We start from the raw sequence: 24,050 nt of genomic DNA, 5'->3' as shown, positions 1-24,050 counted from the left end.
GCAGATCAAAGGCTGCCACCAGTGTTACAAATCAGTCGTAAACCAGTTTACAAATAATTTTAACATGGCTAAGTACCTCCTCTTAGCCACACAGTCTGGCCACTACTTAGTTTAGAGAACAAAACCAAACACCAGACCAACACAGGAAGTCACAATACAAGGCTAATACATCAAGGACTGACAAGAGGCGTTGCAAGGAGGTAAATCGCTCTGGTACGAATGAACACACAACACTGCACTCGTCTGAATGAATGGGAAGCAGTACAACCACTGGGCTGAGCTAGCCAGTATCTGTGTAGCTACCACAGGCTGGTTCGCCAATAAATTAAGCTAACCAAGGCTATTATAGTGCTGCACCACTCAACAATGAATATCAGACACTTAAGCTACACCAAATGATGCGGAAGCAGTACAATGGCTGGAGTAATTGGCATAGATGATGGCATAACAAACGTGCTACCAATGAATAAACTAAAGCCAACAATGAATTAACTAACCATCAAGGCAGTAATTAGTGAGTAAAATCGTCTTGTACACAGCACTCAGGTAGCCAATATTAGCATTGCTTTCTTGTTCCTTCTGTGTTACAAATGGGTACCTTTGATCCATACCACAAATCAGTTAGAACACACCCATCGGTTTGTATCTGATTTGTAAACACTTCACCCTCGGGCTGCACGTGTTTACAAATCAGATACTAACTGCGGCCCGAGGGTGGAGTGTTTACAAATCAGATACAAACCTCATGGGCGTGTTACACTATTACTTGTATCGTATCACCACAATTTATATCATGATATATCACGTATCGCGATTATCGTTGCTTCTACTACTACTGCTACTGCTACTACTACTACTACTACTACTACTACTGGTAGCATAGCACCTAAGCCTGCCCTACTACTTTATATTTTACAAGAAGCTGTAACGCTAACCCTTCAGTACAAGTAGTATTAAACAGAACTAAACAGCTCAGTGCTTTTTTGTGTATATAGGTTATAAGAAATTCTGAAGGATAAGGTCAGCTAATTGACCTTATGATTAAAAATGTAAGTTCAAGTTAAGCACATACTGTAGTAACTTGGTTGCCAGTCTGAACGTGTCATTATATCTTTTACTCACTCTATAGTTCAACAGTACTGGAAATAGCCAATCCTACAAAGTTCAACAAAAAGAAGAAGATACTGGAATGTTGGGAAAGTAGTAAAAACTCTGTATGGGAACTACACATTGATGTCACTACTGTAAAAGTACTTAAAGTATAGCTAGAAAATGAGAAGAAGCTCACAATACAGCATTTGTGTATTTTAGAACTTGAAAAGGAATTGGAAGAATCCAAATAATGATATCTAACACAAGACTTCAAAATGAGCAATTACAGCAACTGGTGAAGTGCAAGAGTCGAACAAAGAGTTACAACAAACTAACAAATGGTTATCAAACAGTTGTGCTTCTAGCCAAGAATCAGTGCATAAAGCAAAGCGTACGTGACCTGATTTTGCTATCCTCTCTCATCAACAACATTGGTCTCAAAGAAATCAATTGCTAGTCGACCATTGTCATTTATGGAGAAAGATGTAATCAAAGCATCTTTAGTTATTTATGTTCATACTGAAACTAACCAATCTGAACCGTTAGACCTTGCAACTGGAAAGTATACCAGTACAATTGAAGATGAAAAACTATAAGCTTGTATTTGTGTTGTATGTGAAGGAAATTTCGGGCTTTTAGATAGCTACCACCAGTTGAAAGCATTAACCAAAAAGATGAATTCTGAATGGACTATAAAAGCCATGTCAGGTGGATGTGGTGTTCAACAAACACTGGAATCAAGATTAAAGGCTTGGACTAAGGTGTTGCTGAAATAAAATTAAATTAAAAGTGGGGATGTTCTACAAGTGAAGTTAACAGGGGGTGGCCCTAAGATATGCAGAAAGCTTCACTTGATAAACTTTTGCTTTACAGTTCTCTGTGACTTGGCAAAATCTGCCAAGGGAAATCATATAAATTCCACAGAATAGTATGAAGACCTTGTAATTGCATTAAGTGATTTTCAAAGGAAGTTGACACACTGAGAACTACCATGCTTGATAGAATGAATTTTCCAATAGCGTACTTCTGTGTGGCGATTTAAACTTTTAGCCTTGATCTGCAGTATTGAGAGTGCCTCTTGTACACATGCCTGTATATGGTGCAAGTGCACACTATTTCTGTGCAAAAATACTTTCAAGATTTCCAAACCATGTCCTTGTGGAATTAACATTTCCACGGGTTTCTGGTCTACTGCAATGTACTACACAAGTCACCTTTTACAATACAAGTATAACTCAGCAGTATTGAGGATTACATAGCAAAAGTCACCATTACTATTTAAACCTCTATATAGCATCAACTGCATCCCAGTATTGAATCTAACTTCGAGTACGAAGAAATCATATGATGTTCAATGCCACCGACAGTTAACTTTAACACTCCTCTAGTCTTAAGGCCTTCATCAAAACTTTTCTTGTTAAACACCATGTCTATCCGAGTAGCAGGTCTTTGACTCATTAATGAAGATTTTATCTTTATGCTTAAACTCATAGTCATCAACAGTATAGACACTTTGGGTTTCAAACTGTACCAAATCATCTTTTTCCCTCCACTCATTATACTTGGAGCTACAGCCTACACAGTGTACTTTAACCCAACCATCTAAAGACACATCAGATGTAGTAACAGGATACAAGGTTGAATCTGGATCATGGCAGCTTTTTTCTTTATACATCTAAAACCACAACTAATTGCTGTACTAGCACAAGCTACAATGATAATATCCACTATAAAAACCCATCCCTTAGCCTCTTACAGGTCTGGTATTCTGTACAAGCCAGCAGAAAACCCACTAAGCCATGGACACACCGTACTTGCAAGGCACGCCAAAATGGACCGAGTTACTATAGGAAATATTTATGTTAGAGTGGAGCTTACCTAGGTATCTCTACATGGAGTAGTTCTCTATAGTCAGTTACTGTTCTGATCCTTCTAGTTTCCACGTACTTCAGTTCTGGAAATTCATGACAGTCAGTTAAAAATATGCTTGGATTTTTTTTTTTGACTTAATGTGACAAGTCAGAAACAAGAGAAAAGAAAAAATAAAGAGTTTAAATTCATAGTCACAAATTTTATCACTGAATAAAAAGCCAAAGGATAATGTTTTTACAAAATATCAGTCAGGTCATAGTTATATTGTACCCTACTCTAAAACCAAGGGGACCCTTTTTTTCTTTTTGTGTGTGTATGCATGCGTGTGTGCGTGTGTGTCTCTGTGTGTGTGAGAGAGAGACCTTGCCCATAATGGATTCTACCTAAAGAATGAACTTATACTTCCTTATACTAAGTATGCTCCACCTGTGAAATTATCTTGACTTATTCAACATTTTGTCATTAGAAGTCCTGCCAGGTTATAATCGTAACATGCAATGAATCTTCCAAAGACCTCCTTCAGATGTTGTTACATTACAACATTGAAATAAACACAAAACATTTGAGTTGACAAAAATGAATGCTTGTTAACTACCATTAATAGAAAGGCAATACTTACGGCTCAATCTGTTTCCCCATTCTATGGCTAATCTACATTGATAGACTAGGTTAAATGATCCATCTCATAGACATCAATTACATTAATGGCAATGTAAATATTTGCGCCCCCCTTAAACCATGAATTAGTAAACAGATAATACATCACAGCTAACTTTTTAAAGTTCATAACTGTGATAGATAGTTCGAAGTCAATAATAATTATATCATAGTTACTAGTTCTCGACAGTAAATTCTTAATCTAATCCAAAACAGCCAAACTGTAAAAAAAGTGTGCGGCCCTCAGAAAGGCTATGGTGAAAAAAGATGTGAAATCCAAGGTGGCGGCCAAGAAATGGCTGTGATGGTAGGTTAATGGTAAAAATTTTAATAACGACAATTCAGGTGAATTTTTGTGCCGCTTCACAAAATTTACCTGAATTGTCATTATTAAAATTTTTACCATTAACCTACCATCACAGCCATTTCTTGGCCGCCACCTTGGATTTCACATCTTTTTTCACCATAGCCTTTCTGAGGGCCGCACACTTTTTTACAGTTTGGCTGTTTTGGATTAGATTTCATTTCTTTTTGTATTTGTATACCCCAAAGCCGGCCCATAGGCCAGCTTTGGGACTTTTTTAACCTATGTTTTTTTTTCTTTACTACAGGTAGAAGAAAAGATGAAGTAGATGTACTTTAAATATTTTATCAGTAAATGTACAAATTATATATATATATATATATAATACATATGTGACCGGATTTGCGAAAAGGGGCCTTCCACACACATCCAATTTGCCAACTTTGACAATTTATAACTTCAGATTGGAAAGAGCTATTGCCTTGAAATTTGGGCAGTGGTGATTTCTTTGCAGCTGAACTCTCTACATGATGGTTTCTTTGTAGCTGAACTCTCTACAAGGTAACTACTTCTAGCTGAACTCTCTACAGGGTGACTTGTTTGTAGTTGAGCCCTCTACAGGGTGATTTGTTTGTCTCTACAGGGAAATTTGTTTGCAGCTGAACTCTCTACATGGTAGTTTCTTTGTAGCTGAACTCTCTACAATGTAACTTCTTCTAGCTGAACTCTCTACAGGGTGACTTGTTTGTAGTTGAGCCCTTTACAGGGTGATTTGTTTGTTGCTAAACTCTCTACCAGGTAACTTCTTCTAGCTGATCTTTCTACAAGTTGATTTGTCTGTAGCTGAATTCTCTACAGGGCAATTTGTTTGCAGCTGAACTCTCTACATGGTAGTTTCTTTGTAGCTGAACTCTCTACAATGTAACTTCTTCTAGCTGAACTCTCTATAGGGTGACTTGTTTCTAGCTGAACTCTCTACAGGGTGATTTGTTTGTTGCTAAACTCTCTACAAGGTAACTTCTTCTAGCTGATCTTTCTACAAGTTGATTTGTCTGTAGCTGAATTCTCTACAGGGCAATTTGTTTGCTGCTGAACTCTCTACATGGTAGTTTCTTTGTAGCTGAACTCTCTACAATGTAACTTCTTCTAGCTGAACTCTCTATAGGGTGACTTGTTTCTAGCTGAACTCTCTACAGGGTGATTTGTTTGTAGCTGAACTCTCTACAAGGTAACTTCTTCTAGCTGATCTTTCTACAAGGTGATTTGTCTGTAGCTGAATTCTCTACAGGGAAATTTATTTGCTGCTGAACTCTGTACATGGTAGTTTCTTTGTAGCTGAACTTTCTACAATGTAACTTCTTCTAGCTGAACTCTCTACAGGATGACTTATTTGTAGCTGAACTCTCTACAGGGTGATCTGTTTGTAGCTGAACTCTCTACAAGGTAACTTCTTCTAGCTGATCTTTCTTCAGGGTGATTTGTTTGTAGCTGAATTCTCTACATGGCAATTTGTTTGCAGTTGAACTCTGTACATGGTAGTTTCTTTGTAGCTGAACTCTCTACAATGTAACTTCTTCTAGCTGAACTCTCTACGGGTGACTTGTTTCTAGCTGATCTCTCTACAATGTAACTTCTTCTAGCTGAACTCTCTACAGGGTGACTTGTTTGTAGCTGAACCCTCTACAGGGTGATTTGTTTGCAGCTGAACTCTCTACATGGTAGTTTCTTTGTAACCGAACTCTCTACAATGTAACTTCTTCTAGCTGAACTCTCTACAGGATGACTTGTTTCTAGCTGATCTCTGTACAGGGTGAATTGTTCCTAGCTGAACTCTCTACAGGTGATTTGTTTGTAGCTGAACTCTCTTACATGGTGGTTTCTTTGTAGCTGAACTCTCTACAAAGTGACTTCTTCTAGCTGATCTATCTACAGGATGACTTGTTTCTAACTGAACTCTCTACAGTGTTATCTGTTCATAGCGGAACTTTCTACTGGGTGATTTGTTTGCAGCTAAACTCTTTGCATGATTGTTTCTTTGTAACTGAACTCTCTACAAGGTAACTTCTTCTAGCTGATCTCTCTACAGGGCAATTTGTTTGTAGTTGAATTCTCTACAGGGTGATTTATTTGAGCTGAACTCTCTACATGATGGCTTCTTTGTAGCTGAACTCTCTATTAGGTACCTTCTTCTAGCTGATCTGACTACAGGGTGACTTGTTTGTAGCTGAATTCCCTACAGAATAACTTGCAATGTAATATAACTGAGTAAATTATACATGCAGCTGAATGCTTTATTAGAGTGACTGTTCTATTAGAGTATCTCGATCTCGCATTTGCTGCACGTAGTTGCCTTTCGAATCATAACTCAGTGATTTGTATTCCGATTCTTCTGTACTACTGCAAGAACTTTCTATGATGATTATTCCAGCTACATACTGATTTTCAGCTCGTTGCTCTAAGCGGTTTGCCTGGTAGACACGAAAACTAATAGTTTTTTTATTCATAAAAATCGATCGCGTAATTTTGACACAGGTTGGGTTTTGTGTCATATCTCCATGGTCTTTATCCTGATTCCTTTCAAACCACAAAAAGGCACTCCTACGATGGTTGCTCCATCTACATATCAATTTTCAACTGATTCTTCCCAGGCGTTTACCCTGTAGGCGTGACAGACCTTCGACCTTATTTTACGCAAATAATCGGTCATAACTCCGTGAATGTTCATCGGATTCCTACCAAAGTTGGTACGGAGATCCGCCTTAATGAGCCCTTTAAGTGTGCCAAATTTCAGCCCAATCCGAGCACGCATTCGTGTTTTATGGCGAATTTTGCGGAGTGTGCGAAATGAAGAAGATGAAGAAGAAGAAGAAAAAAACGAAGAAATTAAAACGAAATTTGGTTCGCTCGTATCTCGGAAATGGCTAGAGCGATTTTCTTCAAATTTGGTATGTAGACTCCCCTAACTGGGCGGCACGTCTCTAGCAAATTTGGTTCCAATCGGATAAGGAATCACAGAGCTACATAGGTGTGAAAATTGCGTTTTCTTTCTTCCTGTTAATATACTCACGGTGTGGCGCGCCGGCTTCTTGGGCCGCACGACACACTATCGTGTGTCTTGATATCATGATACACTGTATGTATCCATATAAGTTTTCAAGTGGTTATTCCACGCATGAAATCTTCCAGTCATAATTCTCAAAACACAGACAATACAATTCATACAAATGAGCTAATCATAACTCCAGCCTGCACCCTCGTGTGTTCTAATTTGTTACCAGCCTCCGATGCATGACCCCATTAGATAAATGAGAGACTCAAAGTACACATACATGTACTTGAAAATATTGGCTATGATAATAATTGGCACAGCACAGCAAGAGGCCTCAGCACAGACAGGAAGTCAACTAATACAATGAATGACATTACTGGGTTGTTAATGGTGATTATATTTATGACTGCTGGCAAAAAAGCTATGACTGCTGAGTCAACAGAGTTGGTCTAGAATGTAAAGGTGTGTGCAAATCCCTCACAAGTGGTGTGTGCAGGCAGGGTGTGTACATTTGTAGTGTAACTATATATACATGTGAGGAGTATGTACAAGTTCATGTACACATCCAATATTAGTGTGTTATTATCATCAATGATGTGTGCACACTTAGTAAGCACAGATGTTGTCTATGAACACAGACTATACACAGACAATAATACAGATGATATTGGTGGATACACATTACACAGACACAATTCACTGGCATGGAAAACATAAATTTTACCGACCGATTTCGTGGAAACTTGTATTGGCTGTCCTCAATCTTTTCCTATAAATGAAGAACAGATCTACATTAATTTTTGTCTGCAACATTACATAATATAACATACATTTTATACACAATGATACTGCATAAAAGAGGCAGCACGTACAATGATAACACAAATAATTTTACTGTGAATGTTTAAAGCATTTGCTACATATAGGATGTGGGATTCCAGCCATATATACCTTGGTACCATGATAAAGTGTCATTGTTAAAGATACTGTACGTGTAGCAAAAAAGTTTAGCACAATGATTTGGTGAATTATGTGCATCATAGTGTACATTAAATCAAGAGTTCATCTTGATTAAATCCATCATGACTCCAATGCTCCATGGATAAAGGGCAACCTACTCACCAAATACTCCACCAATATCAGTAGTAATTGCCAATTTATTTAGTACAGGGATCTATACTGTATTTCTTACAATAAGGCTTTATTTATACTACAAGTCCAGCCTGTTAAAGATGTTAAGTACTGCATGTTTGAAAACTTGATGAGATCAAGAAAAAAAAAAACCATGATTGGCTGGGACTTGTATGGGCAGCCTCAAACATATAGCCATCCGATTAACAGTTGAATGTTGATAGGAGTCTGTCAGGTGGTCAGAATGCTTTCTCTGTACCAAATTCATATATTTGTATCCATAGGGACCTTAAAGAATGACTTTAGTGCCTCAAATGGAGCCAAATGGACATTATTTTATTTAAATCATTAACGCTTTACAGAGCAAAATATAACCATTATGGTGAGTATGCTCATACAATGTGACCAGTCATAGTTGTGTACACAATTCAGTATGACCTTTGTAGGGATTCCACTGTAGACATAACTGGAACCTGCACTTGACAAGGATGACTTAGCTATGGCCTTGAAGTGAGAGTATTCCACTAACCGATCTGTAAAACCTCACCAGGTCCCCATTATACAGCTCAGTAGACTGGAGCAAAGTATGTAAAGTTTGTTGCTTAAGAGAAAAACAATAGCAAACTGGGGTATTACCACTGAAGAATAAAACCTGGAACCTTGCATGTGCTTACCAGGCAGATGCTCTAACCACATACCATTATGAACCAGTCTTCCAAAAAATGGCATAATTGAAGAAGTAAAATAAACCACACATGCAAATAATTTTTGCTGATTAATTTCTATTTCTTCTTTATACAGGTTATTAAAGAACTACTAAAGCAATACAGATAAGCAGCCAAGCATAACATGTGTACTATAACTACTGTAAGTACAACATATTACAGTACAACAGTGTATGCAAACATGGAAAATAGTTTTCCTGGAGTGTACTCAAATCAAATTTATTTACGTAGTTTGACATGATAGAGTCCACTCATTCTAGCACCTGGCTTCTCCTTTCATCAGTTGCTATCTGTTTGTGAAATTAATGCACTATGCGTTTTAAATTTTTTTTCTTCATTCTAAACATTTCAATGTACCACACCATTTACTACCTGGTAAATAATAAGTTCAAGTTGTGATAGTTATCTTTCAGTAGGTACATTAACAATAACATGACACATCTTGAAAAAAAAGTATTTCACCTTGCTCAGTTTTGTACAATTTACAACAAAATGTTTCACATGTTATGCACATGTATAAAAGTTAAATAAACAAACAAAATATATAGATGTATAACATAATAATTATGCAGACACATATACATACATATATACAGTGTTGGGAGTAACGCATTACTTATGTAACGCGTTACATAATATTATTACATTTGTGGTATCTAAGTAATATAACGAAATACGCTATAAAAACAGGTAATATAACTCAAGTTACTTTACTTAGAGATGTAACCCGTTACCTAAGTAGTATAGTTACTGTAACGAATCTAATATTACATAATATTATTACTACAAGTAACAAAGTTACTAATCTCGTTAGTAATCCACTGAGTAGCGCCAAGCCACAACGAAGTAATGAAGCCTACTGAATGAAGCTTATTCACCAGCTTCTTACTTATAACCAAGATTTGTACATTGTCCAACAACGTAATCATGTCACGTGATAAGGTGGTAGTTTCACATGTGACAGCTTAAGGCTGTGGACACAAAGTAATATAATATGTATTATTATAGTTACTTTATTTTATGGGTAATATGTAACTGTAACTAAATAGTTCAGTTACAAGTAATATGTAACTAGTTACTTTTACAAAGTAGCTTGCCCAACACTGCATATATAACATATGCACACACACACACACACACACACACACACACACACACACACACACACACACACACACACACACACACACACACACACACACACACACACACACACACACACACACACACACACACGTTATTGACACATTAATGCTCTAAGTTTGAAACTGGACCATGGGTGTATGCTGAGCTACTGGCCCATATGGCAATCCAGACATGACCCAATATGATCCATTACAATTAAAACAGACATGTGCATTTGCATGGGAGGCCTTCTTCTAAGGATTGACACTGCTCTAATTATTGCAAAGGTTGTCTGTGTATAGTTAAAATTATCCTATGTAATGGTCCAAGAAGTAATTGTGGCCACCACATAATGATTTATATCTATACAACATACTTTACAGGTTGATCCATTACAGAAAACCTATCACACATCTGTTGCAGGAATTAGTAGCACAAGTGGTTTGATCTTATATGGCTACTTGTTTAGTCTCATGCCACCCATCCATGAGGAGAGTGTTATTCTATACTAAATCTTACTGATGAAATGTTTACAGCTCTCTGCCCAACACAAACTTTAGAAGTGTATTGATATGGGGCTATTGACATTTATACCTGATATCTGATATTGATGTAATTAACCAAAGGAAACTGAAGTTATATACAATCACTATATATATAGTCCTGAAAAGCTGGTAATTTAGGCTTGAAATACAATACATTATTGCATGGGTAGTAATACATGAACTCATGCCATTCAGACATAAACATATCTACAAAGGAATCATGTCACCACCTGGCCTTGTATACACTTCAACATAGTGGGTGTAACTAATCACTGGACTGGAACACTGGACCATTGGTTTTACACATGGTAAGGTTGGTTTTATCGAATTGCGCTAACTAAGGGTCTTTAGGGAACTGCTACTACTATGGATACAGAGCAGTGACATAAGCAAAAACTGTGTCTTCTAAGGATTTCACTACTTCCTTATCATGATTTATGGCACTTGTACACTTCTTACTGCTGTGCTGCAGGGAATGTGATAATGATGGTAATCCAAAAATTAACTTATAATGACATCTTTGCGACACAAAGTAATGGCAAACCATCTGAGACACATGTAAGCTATCCAATCTATCGTAGGTATTTATCACAATTACTGCCATCATCATAGTTCTTACATGTGCCAGCTTGCCTACATGTATATGTGACCAAAATTAGCGTTGCACAAGCTTGCCACTCTCTCCAAGATATTGATTGATTGATAAGAAGTATATTTACTGTAGATAGTAAGTAGTAGTAAGATCACTGGTCTAGTCAGTGTTTGTTTACTCTCGCTATTGCTCACATTCATCATTTTAGTAGTAGCTAGGAGACTACAAGTTCTCTGAAGGCCCATAGCTAACAAGACTCAACAAATCAACCTTAGAATGTGTAAACCCAAAATATACGCCGGTCCAGTAGTCCACTTTAGTGTTCCAGTCCAGTGATTAGTTATACCCCAACATAGTTTCAATATTTCCTAATGTAATGATAGTATAAAAGGTATTATGAAAATTCTGTCCAACCGTACCATAGTTTCCAACTACAAAAAATAGTTCACAAATGAACAAATTTTGTTACTGAGTCAGTAACATCCTCCTTAGCAAAACGTCACTATGTAAACTATGTACAACACACTACCAACCAGTATAAATACTGCTAACCTGCAAAATAGAGTTGGCACGCTGTGGGCGCGTACCTGGTTTACTGAAATTGTTTTCGTAAAAGTGTGTGTGTGTACCTATCTACCTATCTGTTTGTCCGTACGCACCCACGTGAGCAAAATCATTAAAAAACACTACAACAAGAGAACAATTATATTTAACCACGGCAGTCATATACTGTGTATAGCTCATTATGTGCTAATGCCTTGTAAACGTACCTTGGTTTTGTAAATATGTTAGAGAAGATCTGAAATTTTACCACAATCTATTCCTAGTTATCTTTAACACCTACACTATACAAAAAGTTGGCATGATTATCTCTCTCATGACTGCTGTATGGATGGACAAACAAATAGGTATGTTGTCTGTTGAAACACTCATGACTGGGCAATAAATCAAACAATCAAGAAGTCCCTAAAAGCAGTAATTAACTTCTTAAAATGCAATTTTTTTAGCAACACGAGAATTTGCTAAGGCTTAAAATCAAGCAATCCAACTGAATCAAAATTGTTGACCCTGGCCACAAGTGTTTTAACAGGCAGTGTGAAGATGACCATCCCTTGTACCAGTATTCAATTTCACTCAAATATCTTAAACCACACAACATAGTGTTAACAAATTTAACAATTCTAATTTCTACCACTGATCACATTTCACAAAACACAATTACATTTGCTAATCAAATCACCATTATAGTTTACCAATATCACTGAATCACCAAAACTACACAGATGGGTACTTCTCTATCAATACCAGGAGCTAAGAAGTACCAGTTGAAGTTAGCTATTAGATCTGCAATGCTGGAGACATGGGAAGTATAAATCATTGTTAGCAAAATGAATGCAAACAATACATTCTGTAGTGATTTTCATAGTTTAATATATATATTCACAATGTTGCGGATTCTGTCAAAGAACTAAGAGTGGTGGACTGAAGACACTTATGTGGTCATTGATGTTTTATTGTCCAATAATTATTATGAGTATTGACTATTCAAATTCTGTGTCAAGCATCAGCAGAACCGAATCTACAGCTGCACATTGTCACTTGCATATAGCTACAGAGGGTTAAGTCAACAGTTTACAAAATTATTTGTGATCGATAGAAAGTTACTCTAACATTGCAAACCACTTTTACAGCACTTAGTGATCTGCCAAAACCTAAGATATTACCCATCTGTAGAAATAAACAAAAAGCCAGATCATGATCCTTAAGTAGACTTTAAATTACTCTAGATATATGCTAGTAGCTAGTGACAATGAAATGCTTATGCATAACCTTAACATTATGGTCGGCAGTTATAGTCCTAAAATTTTGTCCATTTATAAAGAAATGTAGACAAATCACGATAAGTCTATGGTTTGCATGACAAGACGTAAAACTTGGTCACAGCATATTACTACTGACAAGTCAAACCAAATTTAACTGCACCCAGCTATGATGCTTAGCTCCACTGGAACAATGCACATCCAAACCAGTAGCTAGCTAGAGGCATCTTGAAACCTTGGCAACTTGATTGACATACATGCTGCCTCTTAACATAAATGTCCTAAACAATGCTATCAATTTTCACATGTACTTGTTCCACAGCACTGCTTCATTCCTTTCTATATGGGCTATCAATAAAGACCACAGTGTTTTACGCATACCTCCGGATATTTCTTTTACAATGTTATCCGGTATATTGTTACTAGTTAAATCCTCAAATCTCTCAAGGAATTTGGTACACTTGAACTGTATTCGGTGCAAAGCGATATAAAATAAACTTAATTACTCACTCACCGAACTCCCGGTTCTTGTTCACGGCACAGATACACTGCATCACGTGCGACTAGTACTCAATCTGGATCTCGTGAGTGGTGCGCACGCACATTGCTTCTCCAGAAGTTTACGGAACAGGTGTTCTGCCGATGTCTTGATAAACAACGACCACACTGCGAGGTGAGTGCGATCAGTCTACTGTGTATCGATGCACTGTGTTAAAATAGCGATAAGCGTTGGAAAGTACCGCCAGCTCTTTGGCTTAGCTATTAACCGGTGTTATCATGAGAGTGACCAGCGCAAGCGCTGCCCCAAACATGTACAGTAGACACAGTCCCACAGTTTCCCCCCAGTTCCACCATGTTTTAATACAGAAAGGCTTTGTGTTACATTGTCTGTAAGCGGTTTTGTCACATTTACACTCTTTGTGGGCACATTCCTTCACATCTAGGCTGGCAGTGGTACAATTACGTGGAAATTACTTTAATTACAGTTAGTTTTATTGAATTATTGGTGGGGAGGGATGGATAGCGGTGTTGACATAAGGAGACCAACTGTTATTACATTTGTTAGGTTTGGTGACTACATGAATGACTGCATTTATTATTTCATCTCTCACTAGGCATTGAAACATCAAAGAGAAGATTAACCACATATTCCAAATGGCTATTGCCATGAATTGTATTTTAATTCCACTACTACTGGTATGTATTGGATGTCAGCAGGGATATTGCCAGACTGTAACGCCAGTCGATGAAATACCAGAGTGTCGACCACATGTATTGAGTCAATGTGCTACACTTAACTACACAACAACGTTTCCAAACTTGAGAGGCCAATCTAATCCGACTGATATCGAGAATGAGTTTCTACAATTTGAGATCCTGTTTCGTTACAATTGTTCCAATGCTCTTCTAATATTGCTGTGCTCAGTTTATGCTCCGTTCTGTGGAGCAACTAGTGCAAACAGTACCCCAGTTGTGCTTGAACCCTGCCGTAACTTGTGTCAACATGTCTTTGAAGGTTGCATCGCAGTGTTTAGAGAGTTCCAGTACCCGTGGCCTACTCAACTTGAGTGTGAACGATTTCCTGATCGGAGCAATAGTGAGCTGTGTTTTGGTCCCACTGGAGATCCAGCAGATATTCCTTATCCAAATCTTGTCAGTGCTAATTCCACTATAGCTCTGCCAGTAACAACGGACTCACCAATGACAATGTCACCAACTTCTCCGGCAGCACTAGAATGTCCCAACATCAGACTGTCCACCAGGTTGAGTGGGCTGCCTGACTACAATGAGTATGAACTAGGAGGTAATTCTGCCTGTGGTATTCCTTGCGGAGGACTGTACTTTTCTGAAACTGAGAGGAATAAAGTTGCTCCAGCATTTGTCCTAGTGTTGTCTCTATTCTGTGTCATGTCCACTGTATTCTCTGTGACAACTTTTCTTATTGATCGATTGAGATTCCACTATCCAGAGAGGCCAATTGTATTTCTCTGTACTTGCTACCTAGCAATTTCTATTGTATTCATTGTTGGGACTGTGTCAAAGTTATCTAGTGATGATGGTTCTACATCATTTGCTTGCTCAGGTGATAATCGATCTTTTGTATTCCAAAAACTTCCCTTCAAAGCTGGAGAAAAAGTTTCCTTCAAAGCTGGTAGCTGTGTGACAACATTTGTGTTCCTTTACTTCTTCCAGATGGCAGCAGCTGTTTGGTGGGACATTCTTACCTTCACATGGTTCCTAGCTGCCACCTTCAAATGGGGAGAAGAAGCTATTGAACGCTTCTGGATGTTCTACCATGGCATCGGTTGGGGCCTGCCCACACTTCAGGTTATATTTGTGATGTCCCTTCGTCTGGTGGATGGAGATCAGCTTACTGGTGTGTGCTCTGTTGGTAACTTTGACCGTACTGCATTGGGAGTGTTTGTCTTCATGCCGATGACAATCTACCTCTTAACTGGAATGGTGTTTTTGGTTATTGGTTTTTCTGCACTGCTCAATATTCGCATACAAGTGAAGAGAGATGTCCAGAAAGCTCAGAAGCTTGGCAAGCTGATCATGAGGATTGGAGTGTTCTCATTTCTCTACATAGTGCCCAACTTTGTGGTCATCTTGTTGTACATATATGAACTGGTCGGTCAAGAAACATGGGAGGAAGAACAGGTGATCAACAGGGCGTGTTTGAATACTGATTCCGATGATTGCAGTCGGCCACAATTTGCGGCATTCTTTCTAAAATATTTGATGATGCTGGTGGTTGGGATCACCTCATGCTTTTGGGTGTTCTCAGTGAAGACCATCATTGCCTGGAGAAAGTTTATTGATGATATTTGCTGCTGTTTCAATTTGATAATGTCACGTGGATCATCCTTTGACATCAATTCTGCTCAGCCAGCTAAAGAATCAAGGGTGTGAAGCGTATAGTACTAACAGACTCTAGCTAGCAGTATTTCTGCATATCATATAGCTCAGACTTATTATTATTATTATTATTTTTCATCAATATCATTACCTCACACTCACAGACACATTGTACATATGTTACTTCAGTTATAACTGTACCCTCACCCTGTACATATAAAGCTGTGATCAAATAATTATTTCTTTTCAAGCTAGCCATCTGTTATTTCATACCGCTAAAACTTTATTAGTCTTGTGGGCGCCACTTGTGTGGCTGCATATTTGTGGTAAATACGTCCGTATACTAAGGCGTTAGTGTACGGATTTGACAGCTCCGTTTATTACTCATGTGATTAACACTCCCACAAGAGGCAGTGCCTAAATTTGGCATAGTGTTTCCGTTGTAACCTTTTATATACCAGGGCTTCCATAACGGTCGTCATTTGGCTGCTGTGCTCATCCCTGTTGAAAGAAAGAAACTTATTGATTTGCGATCAGGCGCCGTCAACACTACAAGTACCGGCATAGCGAGGCGCTAACTAACGAGCTCGATTGATTTAAACTCCGAGTTAAACAAGTGAGTTTAGTTTATCTGAGTCTGCTAAAGAATGTAAGCTGAGGCCTGTAACATGATCATTAATACCAGCTAGTTACAATTATGCACTGTGTGTCTGGCTCCTTAAAGATCGACTAATGTTTAAGATGGGCGGGCCGCATTTGACACATTTCCTGTTGTGGAAATTCACCTAGCAAGTGTTTATTTGTTGTGTGCACTGCATATGGTATAGCTTACTTATCAAGTTGTGTGCTAACTCTGAAGTGATCATAATGCTCGCACACACACTACTTCACATCTTCATTACGAAGTCCCACGAACACGTGAGCAAATAGCTTTGCTTGCACTTTGCGCAAACCAATATTGACCAATGTCTGTAAATAGATAGTAAACATCAGGTGCTTTTGCCTGTATGTATGCAAGAGCATTGCCATTAATGGCATGGTGATCTGATGTCGTAGACCGTTTATTTATCCTACTCATTCTTTACCTCCTTGTAAAGTCATAATGGTCTGTTGCATCATCATGTAAACTCATTGCTGATAATCTGATGATTAATAGCAATCATCCTAGTAATTAATATTTCACCTACTAGCTAGCTATTATTGATGTAGGTATCATTTGTACATTCTGAGTAGGTTTACTTTTGGGGGTTGCTGACAGCATCGTTGTAAAGTTTTCATTAGCAAATTTTTACCATTCTTGCACAAATTGCAATTTTACTGGAAATATCTAAATCTTTGCAATGTCTGTGCACAATGCATTCACATGCAGGTACATCACGTCAAGTTGGTGCAGTTCACCAGTCATATTGGTAAAAAGCAGGAACTGATGTGCTAGATCACCTTTTCGCTTGATGCCTTACTGAAGTGTCGCAGGAAATCCTTATTAACAGAATTTTGTGCAGGACAACAATGCCTTTTCATTTTCAATGTGGCATTGTTTGACTACGTATTTATAAACACACTGTGACAGTAGCCTATATGTCACGCACATATATAGCTATACAACTATAGTGTTACACAACCACATCATTGAACATACGTGTTTACATCACAGTAGTTCCTAAGATTTCTATTTGCTCTTTTGAGCAAGTACCATGAAAATTAACAGTACCTCAATGTGTATTGTTAAAAAAATTCAGCGATTTGTATAATTAACTATAAGTTATTAAGGGAATTGTCCACTCTCATTGTGGTGGATGAAATCTTGCATATCATGTACTAATGCTTGTCCATTTACAGAAGTTTGTTGTGCTGACTAATTTCAAATAGTTTATCCTATACTATACTCTGTACAGTGTCCTTATTGAACTCCAGGAATATTGAATGGTTTATGTGTATGGACTGTTCAATAGCAGTATTGGTACACCATAATAGGAAAAGTGATAGATACTATTCCACATTATATTCATGAATGTGTTAAGTAATAGATCAGATGAGGTTTTACAATGTCTGTCAAATGATCACTGGACAAATATTTCTTTAGTTTGGTTAAACTGTTAAAAGATATTTTGTGAACAAATATGTTGCTGTAACAAAGACATATATTCAAAAGTCTTCAATCACTGCTGTGTCTGTTGTTTGTGCTGTTATGACGATGTGTTCCTTGTGGGTGTCTAAAGGACATAAGTTGTAACTTCATACTCAGTTAGTTATTGAGTAATTTGTAATTCTATCCTTCACAGGGATATGGCTGTCACAATCAATTTGTTGGTTTTGCTATTTGCTGCTGTGGCTGCTGCTCAAACAAGCTGTCCACCAAGAGGTATGTACGTAGTACTGTGTTTTGGTCCAGTGACGATTTACCACACATGTATGAATTGTGAAAGAAATCAAATTTGCAATAAAACCAAGATGGAAATGTTACAGTTGCAGATACCTTCTAGCAATGCCATCTCATATTTATGGACTGCAGGACTACATTATGCCATGTGGATTACCAATTAGAGTTTAGTTTCCCCTCCAAATATAAGGCTGCTCCATATAAGATTCATGTGTGTTGACTAAACAGCAGCTATAGATAGTAACTTTATTGTACCATTTTTTTTCAACAGTATCACAGTGGTCCCATCTTTGCATACCAGTTTAACCACTAAAATGTGTTTTCATATTGATGACCATTGTCAGCAAGCATTACACAGCCTTTGTCTTTGCACCTAGTTATCAAATTCATAATGTTATGTACTGTACATTATGATAGGCTTGGCCTATTTATTTTGTTAAAGCATCTAAATTTGTATAATATAAATACCTTGATGTACTTCTACACTATCAGTTACTTCTCTGTCCTATGCCTAATTATCTTTTCAGTATACTGGTCTAGTACTTTGTTGTTCCCTTCCATGCATGAGATTTGTGTATACATGCAGGTTGAGTGGGTAGTTGACCAAGCATGTCCATTTAAGGTAGTACTATTCCATAATTGTCAATCCCATCATAACCAGCTACCATATGAAATGGAATTTGTGTAAAATGTTAATTTTTGGTTGTGTATTCTACCACATGTTATCATTAAGTGTACAATTATTAATTGTGATAATGTTGTTGTGTAGATTTTTGTGATGGTCTTGGGATAGGAGAAACTGTTGCTGGTGATCGATCAAAGGAAGAATTCTTAGAAGTTATGAGTAATGTGTATTGTGGGTGTAGGGTGGTTGATGGAAGTGTTAACATTTTAAACAGACCTTTGAATGAGACTTATAGTTCTACAGATTTCGAAATCCTATCTAGTGTGGAGGAAATTGGTGACACGTTAAATATTCAGAACATCAATGTAACTGATAATATAACACTACCAAATTTACGATTGATCAGAGGACGTAATTTGATAGATTATTTGTTGAGTCCTTCAGGAAATCCAGCATTGTTTATTCACAATGTAACAGCACCAGTGTACCTACCAAAACTGACAGAGATCACATTAGGAGATATGTACATTGTGACTGTTAGCTCTTGTAATCACAGAGGTGTCCTATGGGAGGATATTCTAACTGACCCTAACAGTCAATATCAAGACCTAGGAAATGATCATTGTCCTAGTAAGTCAAGCTTGTACATAACAGTGTATGGTGTAATGATATTTTCATTTAGGCAATACTAGTATTATATCTAGTGACTGTTCACACTGTGAGTACCAATATTGTTGGAGCTCAGGATTGTGTCAAACTTGTAAGAAGCTCATATCTTTGATATTCTAATTATCGTGTTCTATATAGTGACAAAGAATTTTGGCACTTGTTTTGAAGACTGTTCAACTAGGAGGTGTTACCTGAACATTGCAGGGAATCCTCAGTGTTGTAGTAGAGAATGTGCAGCTGGTTGTGTGGGACCTAATGATAACCAGTGTACTGTGAGTATACTACCGAATGTGCAGATGATTATATTATGTACATTAACATTGCAGGCCTGTGAAAATTTTGACAACAATGGTACTTGTGTTACTAACTGTCCTCCAAGAGAAGTATACAATCCAGAAACTGAATCATTTGAGAATAATGACAATTTCAGATTTCATTCCGGATCACTCTGTTTGGAATCATGTCCTAGTAATTATAAGTGATTTAAGTGCTCTAACTAATAATGAAGTATTCTTTCATAGGTACTCGGTTTGAACAAGGAATATTTTGTGTAAGTGAGTGTCAACCAGGTTTCCAAACAGTGGAACGTGTTTGTGAACCATGTCCAAATGGAGTGTGTGTGGGAGGAAGAGGTTAATTAAATATTACCTTTATCATTGTAGAAAATGTACATGTATTGTTAGTGTGTAGAGGAGTAGGTGGAGCATTATTACCTGCAGCAGTTCAGACATTCTCTGGATGTACTATTGTTAATGGTGACCTCACGTTTAGTGTGGTGACCTATGAAGAATTTATGTAAGGGACTAGGTCAATAATTATATTTATACTGCTAATCGGTAATGTTTCAGTACTGAAAATCTCAATTTAACACAAGCCAAGGAAGACCTTTCCAGTATTGAGGTGATCTTAGGCCGACTAACCATAACTGGATGGGGAGAGGAAGTGTTTGACTATCTTCCTAACCTCATGTACATTGGAGGATTTGAGGGACAAACTGCTTTATCAGAGGATTATCTTGACTCTCTGATCATCAGTGACAATACTCAATCCCATAATCCTGCTGTTATCTTGGTCAATCTAACACAAATACACTTTCCCAGACTTGTAGAAATATCTGGGTTGGATATATTTGTAGCCAACAATCCTACTTTGTGTTATATTGGAGATCTGGAGTATTACAAAGCATCACCTAACCAGACAGTTATATATTTTGATTCTGCAGCAAGAAGACCTTACAGTGACTGTGGTAAGTTGAGTATAGTTTGATACTTATTTGTGTACACTATCCATCGTGATGTTTGCATTTTTCTGTCTAAAGTGTGGACAAGAAACTAAGTAGTATGTCTTTCCCACCAAACATGACAGAGCAATGGTATTAGTTGACTATAATAAAGTTTAGACACACACTTAAGGCAACAGTCTATGACGTATACCGTTATTTACTCGATTTGTGCCGCACCCTCGAATAGTACCGCAGTGCGGTATTATTCAAGGGTCTTTATCCTTGTTTCTGAAAATAATTTTAATTGTACCACACCTTGAATAGTACCACACTATATTTTTGTAATTACTCTTTACTAGTATTCTCATATGTACCTTTAGTATTAATCTCCATCTCGATTTATGGAAGAAATTGTCCTGGTTAAACTTAAACGGCTGTCACATAATCAAACTTCCAGATATTAGTTAGTAAATTGACCATGTAGCACGAGGCGTGACATGGTTGTGCTACAAGGACTTGAGTGAAAGAAAGGTCTTGTAAAGAAGAAGTAGCTAAGCAGCAGTGTGTTGTGATTGTTTTATAAAACTATAATGTAGAATAGCTATAGCAGTGGCAGGTTTAAAATATTAGTAGTGCACCTTCTAATACTGCAGTGCGGCACTATTCGAATGGTTTATCCTTATTTTTGGGCAAAAAAATAATAGTACCCCTGGGGCACAAATTGAGTAAATACGGTAAGTGGTTTTTGAGGTTTCCAGGAATCTCCCTTTGAGTTAACACTCTTCTGTAGTGGCTAGCTATATTTACAGTTTAGCTATACATGAGTATTCTTTGTATAGCATAATATTTTAAAATGCTTACTGTGGCTTTTATGCAAGTATCAAATTCTCTAAAAACAAGTTACAATTTTTAAATGATACGTAATTGTTTCAGTGCATTAAAGTTGCTGGAGGAACAAATTCATGCCATAACTCAATGCTTTTACAAATGAACTTGTAGTGTAATTAGAGTTAAGTGATTTAGCTTCATCATAACATTATGTCTGTAAGACTTGATCTTCGACTACCACTGTCATCAAGACACATGGTAGTGTGTTGTGTGGCCAAGAAAGCCGGGGAGCCACACCGTGAGCATATTTACAGGAAGAAACAAAGTGCTATTTTCATGCATATGTAGTTCTGTGCTCCCTTCTCAAATTGGTATCATTTTAATACTACAAATACTCTCCACCTTCAGCACCCAACATACCAAATTTGGGCAAGATTGCCTAATGCAGTCGTGAAAATCAATACGAGCCTTCCAAATTTGGCTTGATTTTTTTTCTTTCTTCATTTGGGGGGGGCTTAAATTATTCTTTTCACAAAAACCATAATAAAATGCAAATGCATACGTAGCTCAATTTTCTTGAGCATTGGTACACTTTAAGAACGTATTGCAGCACAATCACATACCAAGTTTCTGACTAATAGCCATAGAGCTATGGATGATTATTTGCATTAAAAAAGGCTGACTTGTTGTTACGCCTACAGGGTAAACTGCTTATGTAAATAACTTAAAAATCGGTATCTCAAACTTTTTGTTGTTTAAAAGAAATTGCAGTGACAGCTATAGAGTTACAAGGTAAAAACCAAACAACTGTATATCACGGGGTCGAAACACTCTAATAGAACAGTCACCGCGGGGTAAAAGGTGCATGAAAAATGTCGGAAAAAACTTACCAGTGTCCAAACTAGGGACCTCCATACTGAACACCTAAATCCTTAACCACGGAGCAGCAGCTATCACGGCTGTTCACCTCACTTAATTTCTACTTTATAAATGAAAATTCTAGCTAAAATCTACTCAGTAGTAAAGGTTCATAATTTCATAGATCTACCAGTGGAAAATCTAGAACATTCTATACGTGTTCTATTAGAAATCCTCAAAAAAATATGTGCGCTGTATTAGAGCATTACAAAAGTAATCAAACAAACTCTGTAATACAATACTATTACAACTTCTCTAGTATTCCATCAAAGGAAACCCGGTATTATGACCATTTTGGTACAGATCGGGAATTCAAAGGTGGTGGCCATTTTGGTACAATACACTACTATTAAGACCTACTCGCACCAATTTTCATCATCATAATCATCATAATAAGTGCTATGCTAATAAAACTTGCTGGAAATTGTATTCTAGCATAAAAGCTTAAAATTAATATCATATCAACATCATTGCAGCCATTTCATGGCCACCACCTTTGATTTCACAACTTTTTTCACCCAGGCTTTTTAAGGGCTGCACCCCTTTCATACAATTTGGCTGTTTTTGCATGGATTCCATTTTCTGGATGAAATGTAACTGGTAAAGCTGAAATGTACGTAGCTAACTACATTCCATATCTAAATAATATGCCTTTTCTGATTCTGCATAATGAAATGTGACCCACTGAGCAAAACCCGACTTGTTTGCATTTTCCTCACACTTAATTTTTTTGTTGTCTAGAGGGAAAAACCAATGGGCTGTTAAAGTTTCAGCCTTATCTGGTAAACAAGCGCCTGTATTTTTTCCCACATAGACACTATACAAATTGGTTTTGCTCTTCTTGTTGTCTATTGCTATAACTCTGAAAGCACTTACTTAAACAATCATAAGTCTCGAGTGCAACGGGCTACGGAGCTGGGAGTTGAACAGAAGTGAACAGTTTTTTTTTGCACTGAAGCCAAGTTGGCTATACGTACTCAGTCTTCAAAAGGCAAGACACTAGCATCATCAGCAAGGGAATTTGGAGTTGCAAATCATATTATAAAATCATCACAGAAGCTGTCATCATTCAGAGATAGATTGGTAACCAGTGAGAAGTGCAAAACCATGAGACTGACAACAAACGACGAGCTGTAAAAAGCACTCTACACCTATTTTGTACAGAAACAGTGCCAAGGTTTGATAAGCAGACACGGGATTAGAGAAATAAGCTTGCAGGTAGAGAGTTTATCAAGCAACACAAATGCAGTGGATCCATTGAAGGATAAGCTGAAGAATGAAATTGACAGGCTGCTCAGTGGTGTTGATAAATATGAACACGTCTATAACTGTGATGAAACTGGGCTGTTTTGGCACTGCTTACTTACTGTACCAACACTTTGACAGGAGGAAATGAAGTTCGTGCATCAGACTTTAAAAAAGCAAAATGGTTACCATTTCTAATGATTGGAGAATACAAGAAACTGCAATGCTTCAAACACTGTAACATGGATGTTTTACCTGACAATATCATATACAAAACAATTCATGGATGACATCAGAATTGTTCAAGGCCTGGTTTTAAGAGCATTATTGTACCTGAAGTATCTCTGCAACCAGAAGATGCCTGAAAAGGTAGCATTAACACTAGATAATGC

The 24,050-nt window shown here is 37.4% G+C and overlaps 4 protein-coding genes across 7 annotated transcripts in view; 3 read left to right on the top strand and 1 right to left on the bottom strand.

The window, feature by feature from the left end:
- LOC136240159 (probable serine/threonine-protein kinase kinX) overlaps positions 1-13,485 on the bottom strand; it is a 55,141-nt gene extending 41,656 nt beyond the window's left edge. For 3 of the 4 annotated variants that reach the window (XM_066031054.1, XM_066031056.1, XM_066031058.1), the window contains exons 1-2: positions 12,346-12,446; positions 7,703-7,743 (exon numbers count right to left, since the gene is read on the bottom strand). The gene's annotated coding sequence lies outside the window, so the exon portion shown is untranslated. Of the gene's footprint in view, positions 1-7,702; positions 7,744-12,345; positions 12,447-13,426 lie in introns of those variants that run through there. The other variant, XM_066031055.1, reaches the window with a different exon arrangement.
- Positions 13,430-16,025, top strand: LOC136240165 (frizzled-2-like). The gene is made up of 2 exons (XM_066031069.1): positions 13,430-13,585; positions 14,028-16,025. Exon 2 carries the CDS (start codon positions 14,068-14,070, stop codon positions 15,823-15,825), a length of 1,758 nt encoding a protein of 585 aa, XP_065887141.1. The 5' UTR covers positions 13,430-13,585; positions 14,028-14,067; the 3' UTR covers positions 15,826-16,025.
- A 1,934-nt stretch (positions 16,026-17,959) lies between these two features.
- On the top strand, positions 17,960-19,468 carry LOC136241304 (melanoma receptor tyrosine-protein kinase-like). The gene is made up of 3 exons (XM_066032498.1): positions 17,960-17,976; positions 18,054-18,133; positions 18,921-19,468. Exons 1-3 carry the CDS (start codon positions 17,960-17,962, stop codon positions 19,466-19,468), a joined length of 645 nt encoding a protein of 214 aa, XP_065888570.1.
- A 273-nt stretch (positions 19,469-19,741) lies between these two features.
- Positions 19,742-20,711, top strand: LOC136241303 (receptor tyrosine-protein kinase erbB-4-like). The gene is made up of 4 exons (XM_066032497.1): positions 19,742-19,913; positions 19,967-20,077; positions 20,129-20,240; positions 20,294-20,711. The coding sequence occupies exons 1-4, from the start codon at positions 19,742-19,744 to the stop codon at positions 20,709-20,711; spliced, it is 813 nt and encodes a 270-aa protein (XP_065888569.1).
- The last annotated feature ends 3,339 nt before the right edge of the window (positions 20,712-24,050 follow it).

The sequence above is a fragment of the Dysidea avara genome, chromosome 12 (genome assembly GCF_963678975.1).
Source record: "Dysidea avara chromosome 12, odDysAvar1.4, whole genome shotgun sequence".
NCBI lineage: Eukaryota > Metazoa > Porifera > Demospongiae > Dictyoceratida > Dysideidae > Dysidea > Dysidea avara.
This window is presented reverse-complemented; position numbering and strand designations above follow the sequence as displayed.

What these genes read in the sequence shown, in the direction of transcription:
- LOC136240165 (XM_066031069.1), top strand. Translation starts at nt 14,068, where the DNA reads ATGGCTATTGCCATGAATTGTATTTTAATTCCACTACTACTGGTATGT.
- LOC136241304 (XM_066032498.1), top strand. An exon ending in AACAAGCTGTCCACCAAGAG is followed by an intron (nt 18,134 to 18,920) that starts GTATGTACGTAG and finishes GTTGTTGTGTAG; the next exon opens with ATTTTTGTGATGGTCTTGGG.
- LOC136241303 (XM_066032497.1), top strand. Translation starts at nt 19,742, where the DNA reads ATGATTATATTATGTACATTAACATTGCAGGCCTGTGAAAATTTTGAC. An exon ending in CTGTTTGGAATCATGTCCTA is followed by an intron (nt 19,914 to 19,966) that starts GTAATTATAAGT and finishes ATTCTTTCATAG; the next exon opens with GTACTCGGTTTGAACAAGGA. An exon ending in AGTGTGTGTGGGAGGAAGAG is followed by an intron (nt 20,078 to 20,128) that starts GTTAATTAAATA and finishes ATGTATTGTTAG; the next exon opens with TGTGTAGAGGAGTAGGTGGA.